Below are 12,813 nucleotides of genomic sequence, written 5' to 3' on the forward strand. Positions count from 1 at the left end.
CCCTCCTCCACTCAGGTGTCACACAGACCCCCTCTCGCCTCATGAGTCACAGAGACCGCGTCTTTCACTTGAGTGTCACACAGACCCCCTCCTTCACTCAGTTGTCACACCGAACACCCTCCTCCACTCAAGTGTCACACGGACCCACTCCTCCACTCAGGTGTCACACAGAGCCCCTCCTCCATTCAGTGTCAAATAGACCCCCTCCTGCACTCATGTGTTACACAGAATATCTCATGCACTCATGTGTGACACAGACCCCCTCCTCCACTCACGTGTCACACAGATCCCCTCTTCCACTCGTGTGTCACACAGAACCCCTCCTCCACTCAGGTGTCACACAGAGCCCCTCCTCCACTCAGGTGTCACACAGAGCCCCTCCTGTACTCATGTGTCACACAGAACCCCTCCTCCACTCAGGTGTCACAGAGAGCCCCTCCTGTACTCATGTGTCACACAGAACCCCTCCTGCACTGACATCTCACACAGACCCCCTCATGCACTCATGTGTCACCAGAGCCCCTCCTCCAGTCATGTGTCACAGAGACCCCCTCCTGCACTCTTGTGTCACATTTAGAGCCTTAATGCGCTTGTGTCACCTTGCTCCTCCATTCACTGTGTCGCTTTTTGCCCCGCAACCCTTTCATGTGTACCCTGAGCCGCTCCCCTGCCCATTTGTCACATGGAGCCCCTCCTCCACACGTCACACCGGATCTCCCCACTCATTGTCACACTGAGTCCTTCCCCCATTATTGAGTCACACGGATCATTTGCTGCTCATGTGTGACACCGAGTCCCTTCCTGCCTCAGGTATGACACTGGACACTGAGCTTTTCCTGCTACGTGTGAGTCACCTAGGCCCCTTCTCCACTCCCGTGCCAGTAGAGCTCTGTTCCACCTGTGTGTCACAGTAAACTTCCTTGCTCATGTGTCACACCAGTCCCTCCCCTACCTGTACGTTACACTGAGAGCCTGCAACATACATGTGTCCCCCTGAGCCCCTCCCCCTCTCATGTGTCCCACTGAGCCCCTTCTTTCATGTGTCAGATTGAGTTACTCACCCACTCGTGTGTGACAGGGAGCCCACCTTCCACCCATGCTTTACAACGAGCCCCTCCCCCATGTGCCATGCTAAGTCCCTCACTCGTTCATGTATTTTGTGGAGTCCATTCCCCAGCCATCCTCTGAGCCTCTGGCTGCATGGGGGCGTGTCCTCAAGCTCGTTGCTGCCCCCCCAGCCTCTTCCTGGCATGGTCTTCTTTCTGGTCTGCAGACCTCAAGTTCCCGGAGGGGAGGGCCTATGGCTGGGCCATCTCTGAGATCCCCTCCTTGGAGGGGAAAGTTATGCCCCCGGTGGGACACTCCCCAGGGGTGGGCCCAGGCCAGAGGTGGAGACAGGGCCTGCCCTGGGGCTTCTCCCACTGATGGGGCAGCGGCTGTGCTCCTGTAGGGAGCCCTCTGAGAGGACCCAGCTCCTAGGACAGACAGGTGGACGTCGGAGAGACAGTGCCCTTTTTTCCTAGGCCTGCCCCTTCTTACTGCCCCTGGAGGAGGGGCTCCTCGAGGGGCCTTATCCTCTGCCCAGGACTTTCTCATGACCAGGAGGCTGAGGCCCCTCACAGGTCGCTGCTTCCTACTCTCTCCTTAAATCCCGTCTGGAGACATCCCTGGCTCCCCAGCTATTCCTAACCCTGGGTCCCGTGTCTCCCAGCTGGAAGCTGTCAGCAGGTGCCCCCTTCTTCTCCTTGTCCAAGCTTGGTGCCCAAGGGCACTAGACTCATGTCCCCCTGGGCCCTGGCTGCTGACTTTGACTGTCCCGCTAACTTAGGTCCCACGCGTGGCGGGAGGAGACCACACCGAGCCCCTGTGTGACTAGTCATTTGCCCACGAGGCAGCCAAGGCCCCCAGCCAGGACAGGAGGGCCTTCCACCATCCTCCCCTGCCTCCGCCCAGCTTTGCATGTTTCCCCACTTGGCAGCTTCAGGACGTCCTTGTTGAGGTCGGGAAGGCCCTCCTGGTCAGGGGACCGCTTGAGCAAAGGCGGGGCCTTCAGGTGGTGGTGGGAGTGTCATGGTTGCCTCTGTCAGGTGCAGTGTGTTGGAGCGAGATGTGGCACGGGGAAGATCGAGGTCCCATCACGAGAGGCCTCGATGTTGGCCAAGGAAAGGCCTCCTCCCGCTCAGGACCTTGGATAGAAACCAGAGCTCTGAGGAGTGGACAGCATGTGCTGCTTGGTGGATGGGTGGAGTGGGGGCCGGGCTGTGGGGATGGGCTCTGTGTGATGCTGGCTTCTTGCTCACTTTGGGCACAGGCGGGCACCGCCCTGGTGGGCAGGGAGGGGATTTCAAGCTCCTGTCACACCCCCTAACATGGGAGCCTGTGTCGGGGGGGCCTGACAGAGGCTGGACCTGCGGCTGCCTGCAGGAGGGATGGGCATATCAGGATCCGAGTGGTGAGTAGCCACCAGCTGCCGGGGAGTGTGTATTGTTACGTGTTTCCAGAAACAGGCCTATGTGTACCAGGCCTGGAGGCTGGAGCTCTTGGCCATGGGTGGGCTGGGGGGGCTGGGGTGGGCTGGGAAGGGCAGGGGGGTGGCAAAGAGGCTGGCAGCCTCACCTGGTTGGAATCCGGGGCTCCCCTGTGTCCCTGGATGCTGTCAGAGCTCACTGGATGGCAGTGGTCTTGTGGAGGGAGGGGCGACCTGGGCACAGGCGGTTGTGTAACCTGTCTTTTGTCTTGAGTTTCCACCTTTGTTGTGGTGCCATGATGTCATAACCCAGCACCTCATTCAGTACTGACTTTTTTCTTGCTTTCAGGAGAAAAAAGGTTTGTACTGTGTTCTCTAACCTCTTTTTCTAGGAAAGTGGGGACACCATCACCCAGTGTTTTTTTGCCCTGTCAGGAGTTTGTCCTCCTTGGCCTGGGAGCTGCCTCTCTTGTTTGTAAATGGGGATAAAGCCCCTTCTGGCTGGACGGGGGCAGGGGACCCAGTTAGACCAGTGCCCCGCCGTCCACTGTGTCCAGACGCACTGTTGCACCGGCAGCCCCACTGCTCTACGTGTGTGTGAGCGTGCAGGCGTGTCACCGTGGATAAGTGTGTGCACCTTGCTGGGCGTCTGGGCTCCCCACTGTAGGGCAGGGCTGGTTGTCTGGTGGCGAATTCTGTTCGACCTTAGCCGAGAGGCCGTCCCGTTGCCCCTCCACCTGCACAGGCCTGGCTGGAAAGAGTGGCTCTCCTGGAAGGTCCTGGGCTGCAGGGATGGGAGGGGTCATCATCCATCCCATCGCCCAGGGCAGCCCATTCCAAGCAGGTTTGCCCTGGAGGTTCAGCCTGTAGGACCCCCCGAGGGTGGGCTGGGCGAGGGGCCAGTGCTGGGTGTGGCCTCCCCACCATGACCCCAAGGCTCTGCTCCAGGGGAGCTCATGCCAAGGGGTTCGGGAACCCCCAGAAGAGTGTCATCTGGGAACAGAGGGGATTTTAGGAATCAGAGGCCCTTGGAGATTGTGTCTCATTGCCCCTGAGACTCCCCTCCCCTCTAACCACACCCCCTATTTGATGATAGGAAAACAGCCCTGAAGACCAGACAGCTGCTAGCCAGGGTCACCCAGCAAGTTGGAGTCAGGGCCGCTAAGGGAGTCTTGGGGTGCTTGGAGATGAGCCCCTGACCTCGACCCACGCGGCTTGCCCATGGCTTCTTGGAATTGCTGCCAGTGGGTGGACAGACAGACAGGTAGCGTGCCCTTGGCTCCTGGGGCCTCAGTGATGGTGGCTGTTTGTGGGCGTCGTTCCTGGGTCCGTGACTGCATGTGTGCAGGGCGTGGCGGGGATGGAAGGGCCCAGGGTGAGAGGGCGGAGGCCACCGAGGTGGACCCCAGTCCCGGCTCTGTTCTTGACCCCTTCTCAGCCAGCATCAGGTCAACTGCCCTCTCTGGGCCTCGGTTTCCCAAGTTTCTCCTGAATAAACTGCCTGAGAAGTCCACGCATGGGGGGCGGTGGAGGGCAGGGACTCCGAGTGTGACTTCCTTTGTGACAGGAGCTCCGATGGCTCAGAGCGACAGAGGAGAGGAGGCTGGGAGAGGGGGTGCAGCCGGTCAGCAGGGGGCCAGGGGGGCGGTGAGAAGCCTGGAGGTGTAGCCGAGCCCCCGGCTTTGAACCTGGGGATCCTGACCATGATCTCGCGGTGCTGCCGTCGGGGGTAGATGCCTCAGACAGACGGGTGGGTGGTGAGTGACAGTCGGTCGCTCCTGGGGACCAGTGAGGGCACCGGGCATAACGCCGGGTGGGGCCGGAGAGGGCACGGAACTCTGGGGGATCCGTGAGGGACACGACTTTCCTTAGGGTTGGGGAGGGGCAGGCCTGAGAGGGGGTAGGGAGTCAGGCCCCTGCAGAGCCCCTGACCTTTGAACCTGAGATCTGCTTGGTGGTCTCATGGTGCCACTGTCAGGGGCAGATTCTGTGCCCCAGAGGGCAGACTTAAGGCCCATGCCATGGTGTGTGAGGGCCCACGTGCGTGGACATCCGTGTTGGAGCCCCCCCCCGCAAGTGGAGGTTCTAGGTCCCCCGCAAGGAGTGGTCCCATGTGGAGGGGTGGCGGATCTGGGAGGTCCAAGGCCGCTGCCGGATGGGTGGGCCCTGAGGCCAGGCAGAGGGACCCTCGGTCAGCATGGACTGGGCTGTGGGCTGAGTGAGCCCTGAGTGCCTGAGTGCCCGGTCACCGCTGTCCTCCCTCCCCGGGACGCCCTCTGCCTTCCCAGGGCAGTGCACCCTCAGAACAGCTTTTCTGCCACTTTTAGGACGGTGGGACCTTGGCCTTCTCCACTAGCGGTGGTGGTGGGGGAATTGCTGAAGCCGAGGTTCCTTGGTTCAAAGACCCTCCGAGTTAGGGGGGCAGGGCACAGCCCGCCCACCCCCATTTCTCGTGTGGGACGAATTGGGACTTGGATTTCTGGGGTCCCTGATCCGGACCCTCTGGAAGAGGCAGCTCCCCGTGTTGCCCTCCTCCCCTGCCCCCCCACCCCCCCACCCCCCCAGCTTGCGTGCCAGGCGCCTGGTGGGCGTGGTCCAGGGGAAGCTCCACCCCCTCCCCTCCCCCCACTCCACCTGCCGGCCCTCCACCCCGCCTGTCCCCACCCTCCACCTTCAGAACAAGCCACAGAGTCAGATCATCTTTTAGCTCTACTTTATTTTGGGGGTGGGAGGCGGTGAGGAGCGCAGGCGTGGCAGAGAGCGGTGGCCTGGTGGGAGCATTCTCAGCTACTTGGCTTCTCGGGCCTCTCTCAGTCTCTCTTGGAGCCCCTCCCCTTGTCTCGGGCCTCAGGCCCCTGTGCTGTCAGTGTTGGGGTGGGGGAGGGAGCCCCCCCAGGTGAGGTCACCCCATCAGTGTCCTGGACGGTCGCAGGGATGCCTGAGGCTGCGAAACCGGTGAGTACTGGCACGGCGGGCCCTTCTGTAGCGGCACCATCCAGGTGAGAGCCAGAGCTCAGGGTCAGACAGTCGGTGTCGAGGGCGCTGGACCAGACGGGGGCGCGGGTGCAGCTTGGCAGGGAGGGGGGGTGGGGGAGGCCCCCCAGCACCCCACGAGGCGTGGGAGGTCGGGGTCGGGCCCGGGGGCGCCGCTGGTGGAGGTAGATGTCAGTAGAGCAGCCGGGGTCAGTGTCCCAGGGTGGCCCAAGGTGGCCACTCGTCGCTCCAGGTGGGGGGTCCCTGGCGTCTGCTTGCTTGGCTGCGTCTGCCCTGCTGGTTCTTCACCCGGCCTTGGGTCACGGGGTCATCTCCTGCTCATCACTGCTCTCTCCCCTCGTTGATCTCACGCCCAGTTGCAGGCCTGGGACCTGGAGAATTAAGACGGAGTTGGGTAGCCCTGAGCCGACTCTGGGTCTCTGATGGTTGGACGGCCCACTGGGTAGCCTGTTGGCACGGATACTGTTGCTGGTCGATGAGTCGATTGTTTGCCCTTCTCAAGTGTTTCCCCCTTGGGTCAGGAGCGGCAGGAAGGGGGCCCGGGGTCCGAGCGAAGCCGGCTGAGGCACGGGGAGGCTGGAGGGAGGATCTGTGGGGCGGCGGGGCGGAGGAGAGGAGGCGTTTTCAGTCGAGGTCCGCGTCCTGCTCTTCCCCGGGCAGCTCCTCCAGCGTTGCTCCTTCCCCGGGGGGGCTCACCCCGACGAGGGTGGATGTAGACTGGGTGTAGACGGCGGTCAGGAAGTGGGTCAGGGCCCTGGCTGCCAGCTGCCTGTTGATCGCGATGGAACCCCGTTGGGCGCTGCGGAGGTAGAGCAGGCGGTGGACATCGGTGTCGCTGGGGAGGTGCTGGCGGGGCCCGAGGGCGCCCGAGGCGTCGGGGCTCAGGCTCTCCTGCACGTCGTTCTCCTGCTCGTCCTGCGAGGTGTCTTGCAGGCCGTCATGCAGGCCACACTGACGGTAACGTTGCAGGTCGTCTTGCAGGGCTTCTCGCAAGACGACATCCTCATCGTCGACGACGTGCAGCTCCAGGTAGCGGTTCGGGTGCAGGTGGGGGTGGGTCCCCTCACGGGGGGCGACTCTGACGGCGAAGAGCTTGCACAGTATCTGCCAGGACTCGGGCGTGAGTCGCAGGCCCAGCAGAGCGTCGCGCCGCCGCTGGCCAGGGCCCAGGAACAGCTCGGCCGGTTCCTCGGCTGGGATGGCGTTGGCGCCCGTGAGCGGGGGCATCTGGGTGAACAGCTGGGCGACGGCGGGGGCGATGCCGCTGCCAGCGATGAGGGACGGGTCCAGCAGCAGGCACAGAGAGCGCCGCGGCGGCGGCCAGGCCGTGTCCGAGGTGGGTGCGGGCGGCAGGGCGAGGGGCGTCCTGAACCTCAGCAGCACGAGGAGGGCGGCCACGGCCAGGAGGTTCTTCCAGAACAGGAGGCCTCGGAAGAAGTGCAGAATGACTGCCCTGATCTGGGCCATGCTGAAATGGGCAAGGAAGCTGTTGAGTATTTGGTCTGCTGGTATCAGAGCCAGGAGCTCCTGCCGGAGGCGCTGCCCATGCGGCCCGTCCTGATGAAGGGCATCTTCATTCTCCTCTTCGTCCCCCGGTTCTGGGGACTGAGCCCTGGGGGACCCTCCCGTAGCAAAAAGCATCCCTGGCCGAGTGGCAGCACGCTGCTGGAAGGCTCTTCTCTGGAGGCGTTTCCGCGTGGGCGGCGGGGGCCGGCCACCCTTTTGTTCTGGCCGCTCCATGACGTCAAAGTGGAAGTGGGAGAAGAAGAAGACCCAATGCCCGGGGAGAAGTACGGTGAGCCTGTCATTATTCAGAGAGGCCAGATCCTCTGTGTTGAGAAGGATCATGATAGGCTCCTCGGTGTTCTCCAGGTAGCGACACCACACCACGAAGGCAGCCCGTACTGGAAGGGTCTTCATCTCCGCCGGCGAGGCCTCCACCTCGATCGGGGAGATGTTTCGAGAATAGAAAGCGCAGCAGACTCGCTTGCCGGTTTGGTCGTCGACTTGGATCAGGGAGGCGTGCAGGGCCGTCTTGGTGACGCCCGTTTCCAAGTAGAACGGGTTCTGGGGCTTGGGGTGGTGGAGGAGGGGCGCCTTGCGGAAAGCCCACTTCAGGCCCTCGAAGGCCTCCTGTTCCTCGTGCCCCCAGTAGAAGGGCCGGTCGCTCAGTAGCTGCCGCACCAGGGGCTCCGTGATGACGGCGAAGCGCTCCACGAAGTGCCGGTACGGGAAGGCGAATTCGATGAGGTTTCGCAGGGACTTCTTAGAGCCGGGGATGGGGTACCCTGTGATGGTGGTCACGATGCTCTCGCTGAGTTTCACCCCTTTGGGGGTCATGACGAATCCCAGGAATTCGGCCGTGTGTCGGTGGAACTGGCTCCTGTCCAGGGAGCAGTAGACGTGGTGGTAGCGGAAGCGGGCCAGCACCTGGCGGACGTGGTGGAGGTGCTCCTCCTGGCTCATTGAGTAGACCAGGACGTGCTGCCCGTATGAGAGGACAAAGAAACCGAGCATGTCCTTTAGGATAAAGTGAATCACGCCCTGAGGGATGATAGGGTCTGCGCAGATCAGGAAGGGCCGGTAGCTCGTCATCTCTTGAAGCTCCAAACCGAACGCTGCTTTCCACACATCTTCCGTTTGGTGTATGTTCATGCTTTCCTCCACGATGGTGCCGCGCAGCTCCAGCTTTGTGAACCACGTGGCTCCGTGTAACTGGTCAAACAGTTCTGGAATCATCTGTACGTAGTCGTGTGTGCTGGTCAGCATGTCCTGCGGGTCCCAGTATTCCTCCCGCCTGGCCCTTTCTCGCATCCCGGCTCCCACAGGTTCCCACGGCGCGGTGGAGGGACACTCGCGATAGGTCTCGCTGTGATCACTGTCTCCAGCCTGCTGAAGCTCAGAGGGCTCTGATTCAGAAAGATCATCGGATCCGTCTGAGCTTGGCTGGTCGGAAGTCTCCTCATCTGCTTCCTTCGGGTTAAACACGTCGGCCAGGTCGGAGTACAGGGGCGGCAGTCCGGGCAGCAAGCTTATGGCATGTCTTTCCAGAGCGATGCATGGTGGGGGCGGGCGGAAGCAGTTCTTCAGGCAGTAGGGAGAGTGGAAGGTGCAGCGGCCTTTGACCCAGTCGACCTCTGGGGCGTGGACTCGGAGCCAGTCGATGCCTAGTATCACGGAGAAGTTGGGAGACGGAATGATGTCGAATTGCAGGGACTCGTGGTGGCTCTGGTGGATGCACACCAGGGGTCCGGTGTAGAGCCAGACGGGCTCGTGGCCGACCGGCGAGCCGTCCGCGGACGGGACCGACCGCGGGCAGGGCTTCTCGTAGAGCTCGACGTGGTGTTCTTGGGCGAACCTCTCATCCATGAAGTTGCCGCCCACCCCCGAGTCGACCAGGGCCTGAACCGCCACGCTGTGGTAGGGGTTCACCCTCACCATGAGCAGCAGGAACAGGTGGTCGCGGTTGATGGCGGGGTGGGCCTCGCAGGGCAGCCAGCTGCTCACCACCCACCTCTCCGGGGCAGGCGAGTCCATCCAGGTCAGGTTCCGCGGGCGGGCCTCCGGGGGCAGCCTGAGCATCGCCCTTCTCTCTGCCAGCTTCTCTTCTATCTGCAGGACCAGCAGGATCAGACTGTCCAGCGAATCCGGCTGAGGGACACGGAACAGATAGTGCCTGATCTCCTCCTTGAGCCCCTGGCACAGGTGGGCCTGCAGGACTTCGTCTGGCCAGCCCAGGGTGGGCACCAGGCCCTGGAACTCGTGGATGTATTCGATGGCGGCGCGATCCCCCTGCCTGAGGTTGAACATGGCCTCTTCCGCCACCCGCAGGGCCTGGCGGTACTGGAACGTATCGGACATGGCCTCCAGGAAGGCCGGGAAGTCGTCAATCAGGGGGCTTTCTCTCTCCACCAGATCTTTGGCCCACTCCAAGGCCAGGCCCGAGAGGTGGCCGATGACGTAGCCCACCCGCAGGCGGTCGTCGTGGAGCGTTCTGGGGCAGCTCTGTAAGATCAGCTGGCAGAGGACGATGAACTCGTGGTACTCTCTGCGATCGCCCGAGAATCTGCCCGGGACCGGCAGCTGGCCGGCGCTGATCCCTTTCGCCAAGATCTCTTCCGCCTCCCTCTGCTGCTCTCTGAGGTCCTGCACCTGGAAGTACAGAGAGATGATGGACCTCACCATGCCCGTGATTTCTGCGGTCACGCTGTCCGCCGGCTCCTCGGGGTGCGCCTCTTTCCACCCAGCCAGGTCAGTGTAGTCGTCTTGCTCTTCCTGGGCTCCCCGTGGGTTGACTGATGCCTCTTCCGTTCTGCCAGGTGCCCCACCAAAGGGACCCCCCACTTCCAGATGTGAACCATTGCGTGACTCCTCCAGGTCTTGGAGTAGGTCATTGGGTGGATCCTTTATTTCCCTATGTGGGCCACTGGATGGCTCCTCCATGTCTTGGAGGAGATCAATGGGCAGCTCTTCCATTTCCCGGGCCAGGCCACTGGCCAGCCCTGCCGCCGCTGCCGCCGCCTCCACTCTGCTCCCTGGTGTCTCCACGGTGGTGTTGGATGAGCCCTCGGAGGACTCCATTTGTTTTGATGATGGATTCTTACGCTCCATCATCGTCTCAAATGAGTCTTCAGAGGGTTCTATCATTTCGTCGGATGGGAAGGAGTGTTCTCTGAAGACTGGTAAGGTTGTGACGTGTCCGGTCAGTGACTGGGATGGCAGAGGTCAGAACCTGGGGGTGGGGAGGGGGTGCAAGGAAAGGCAGTGGTTTAGGGTCTCACGAGGTCAGGGTCTCCAGGACAAATCAGATGCCCAACTTGGCAGAGCAGAGAGAAGCTGGGGAAAGGCTCCCTGGGTCCAACTTGGGGCATCCCATGGAGAGAAAAATCTGCAAACCCCTGACCTTCCCGCCTACTCTCCCAGGCTTACTCTGCCCGTCTGGCCTGACTACTCCCCTGTGGCTGTAAGAAATTCACAGCCCATAAATTCTGTGGAGTTGATGGGCCCGGAGTGGCCGCCGTGGCAGGCAGGCACCTGGCAGGGTGCATTAGCTGCTTCATTTCAACCCTGGCACACAGGCCTGGTCAGCCTCCCTTCCCTTCCTTGGGCACCAGAGAGTCACAGAGGTCACATCTCAGTGCCGTCCAAAGCCGCCCCTGGCAGGCTGGGCCTCCTCGCTTCTGAGGTGTGGATCTCCAGCAGAGATGCCTACTGTTTAACAAGTCCAGGGCAAGAGGAGAACATGGGCACTTGGCTGCTATCCCGTCGGTTGGCTCAGACGCCCAAAATAGCTCTTCTTTCCTCTCAGAGGTTCGAAGCAGACATCGGGGGCAGGAAGAAGTAGTGATCTGTGTGTGGCACACACACCTACTGTGTGCCAGAGACTTGTGCATTTGTGACTTGATTCTGACTCGGAGTTTTTGCTGATTTCCTGTCTTTCACCAACTTCCAGTGCAGCATTCTCCCTAGCTCTGAGCTGTCGAGGAGACCTGCAAATCATTTGCCCACCCCTCCTAAAACCTGCACTCTCCCGAGATTGCCCTCGCTGTCTGTGGGGGCTCAGGAACGTCAAACATTTGGCCTCCGTTCCGCTTGCGCAAAAATCTTCGTATGCCCCTGCAATCTCTTTGCTCTAGCAGATGCCCCTTCTCCGTTGCTGGTTGGTTTCCCCGCCAGCATCAGGGTATATCTAGTAGAGCTGGGATGTTCAGTAAGGGGTCGGGGTGTGCGGAGGGCATCAGATAACTTTGACATCTGAGTGACTTAGGATGGATTTTTGAAAATCTGATCATGGGTGGTTTTAGTGGGCCAAGGCTGAATTTACAGAGATGTTTTGGTTGGGGTTATTTGTACCCTTCTGTGCTGGGCCAGAGAGGATTGAGTTCTGGCTCTCCAATCAATTAGCTCTACAGTTACCACTCTTTATGCATTTAACGCTTTTTGTTGCTTCCCAGTTTTCTGTTTAGCCACCGGGCCAATCTATTAGAAAAAAAATGCATTCCCTTGTGTAAAACTCCTCATTGGCTAAAATCCAGACTTTCTAACACGATACGAAATTCTGATCTGCTGTTTCTCAAAATTAAATACATTCTTGTTAGCATGACAGTTAAATTTGATCCTGCAGTCGCTCTGATTAAAACCTTTCGCTGTTTATTTGCTGTCTACGATATTAAATCCAAACCTGTTAGCATAAACATTCCTGACACATAAACTCACCGAAATCTTTTTCTGGCTAAAATTTAAGGCCTTAGAATAATAGAAAATTCTGATCATGTCATTCCCTCAAGGCAGAGATTACATTTTTTTAGGTAAAATCATCACCATCACCATCATCTCCGTTATGAGAATATGTATATAGCACATTGCATAAATTAACTCATTTCCTCTTCATGAAAGTCCTGTTAACTGTGTATTATTATAAAATTCCAAGTCTCTAATTGAAATACAAAATTTGACACAGTAATTCATCTGCAGACTCATCTATTAGAAATAAAAATCTCAGTATGTCTCTTAAAACCCTTAAAACACTTTAGTGGCTAAAATTTAAAAATTGAAAACTTAAATTGGCTAAAATTTGAATTTTAAAATAAAAATTTTAATTGGCTAACATTTAAAATTTAGAACATAAAATCTCAGTATGTCACCTACAACCCTTAAAACCCTTTATTGGCTAAAATTTTAAATTGACTAAAATTTGAAATATAAAATCTCAGTATGTCTTTAAAAACCCTTAGAGTGCTTTACTGGCTAAAATTGAAAACTAAAAAAATTAAATTGGCTAAAATTTGAATTTTAAAATTAAAAATTTTAAATTGGCCGAAATTTAAAATATAAAATCTCAGTAAGTAGGTCTCTTACTACCTTTAAAATCCTTTATTGGCTAAAATTTACAATTGAAAAATTGAAATTGGCTAAAATGTAAAATACACAATCTCAGTTATGTCTCTTAAAACCCTTAATTAGCTAAAATCTGAACACCTTAGCAAGCTGATTTCAAAACTAGATTATCCCCTTCTTAATATAAAGTTTACACTCTTGGGACTTCTCTGGGGGTCCAACGGTTAAGACTCTGCGCTCCCAATGCAGGGGGCCCGGGGTTTGATCGCTGGTCAGGGAACTAGGTCCTGCATGTGCTGCAGCTAGGGGCCCGCATGTCACAACTGAAAGATTCCGCACGCCCCAACTAAAGATCCTGCGTGCTACAACGAAGACCTGGCGCTCAGTTTAAATAAATAAATAGATAAATAAATAAATAAATAAATAAAAAGCCGAGACTCTCAGCATATTTATAAATTTGATGAGGTACCTGACTAAATCCTTCAGCTTTCTCGACTTCACCCTACAATCTGATA

At 58.1% G+C, this 12,813-nt stretch overlaps 1 protein-coding gene across 1 annotated transcript; it reads right to left on the reverse strand.

The window, feature by feature from the left end:
- Positions 1–6,085: 6,085 nt before the first annotated feature.
- Positions 6,086–10,108, reverse strand: RTL1 (retrotransposon Gag like 1). Its single transcript, XM_032621764.1, has one exon. It carries the CDS (start codon positions 10,106–10,108, stop codon positions 6,086–6,088), a length of 4,023 nt encoding a protein of 1,340 aa, XP_032477655.1.
- Positions 10,109–12,813: the final 2,705 nt, after the last annotated feature.

This window comes from Phocoena sinus, chromosome 2 (genome assembly GCF_008692025.1).
Source record: "Phocoena sinus isolate mPhoSin1 chromosome 2, mPhoSin1.pri, whole genome shotgun sequence".
Taxonomy (NCBI): Eukaryota; Metazoa; Chordata; class Mammalia; order Artiodactyla; family Phocoenidae; genus Phocoena; species Phocoena sinus.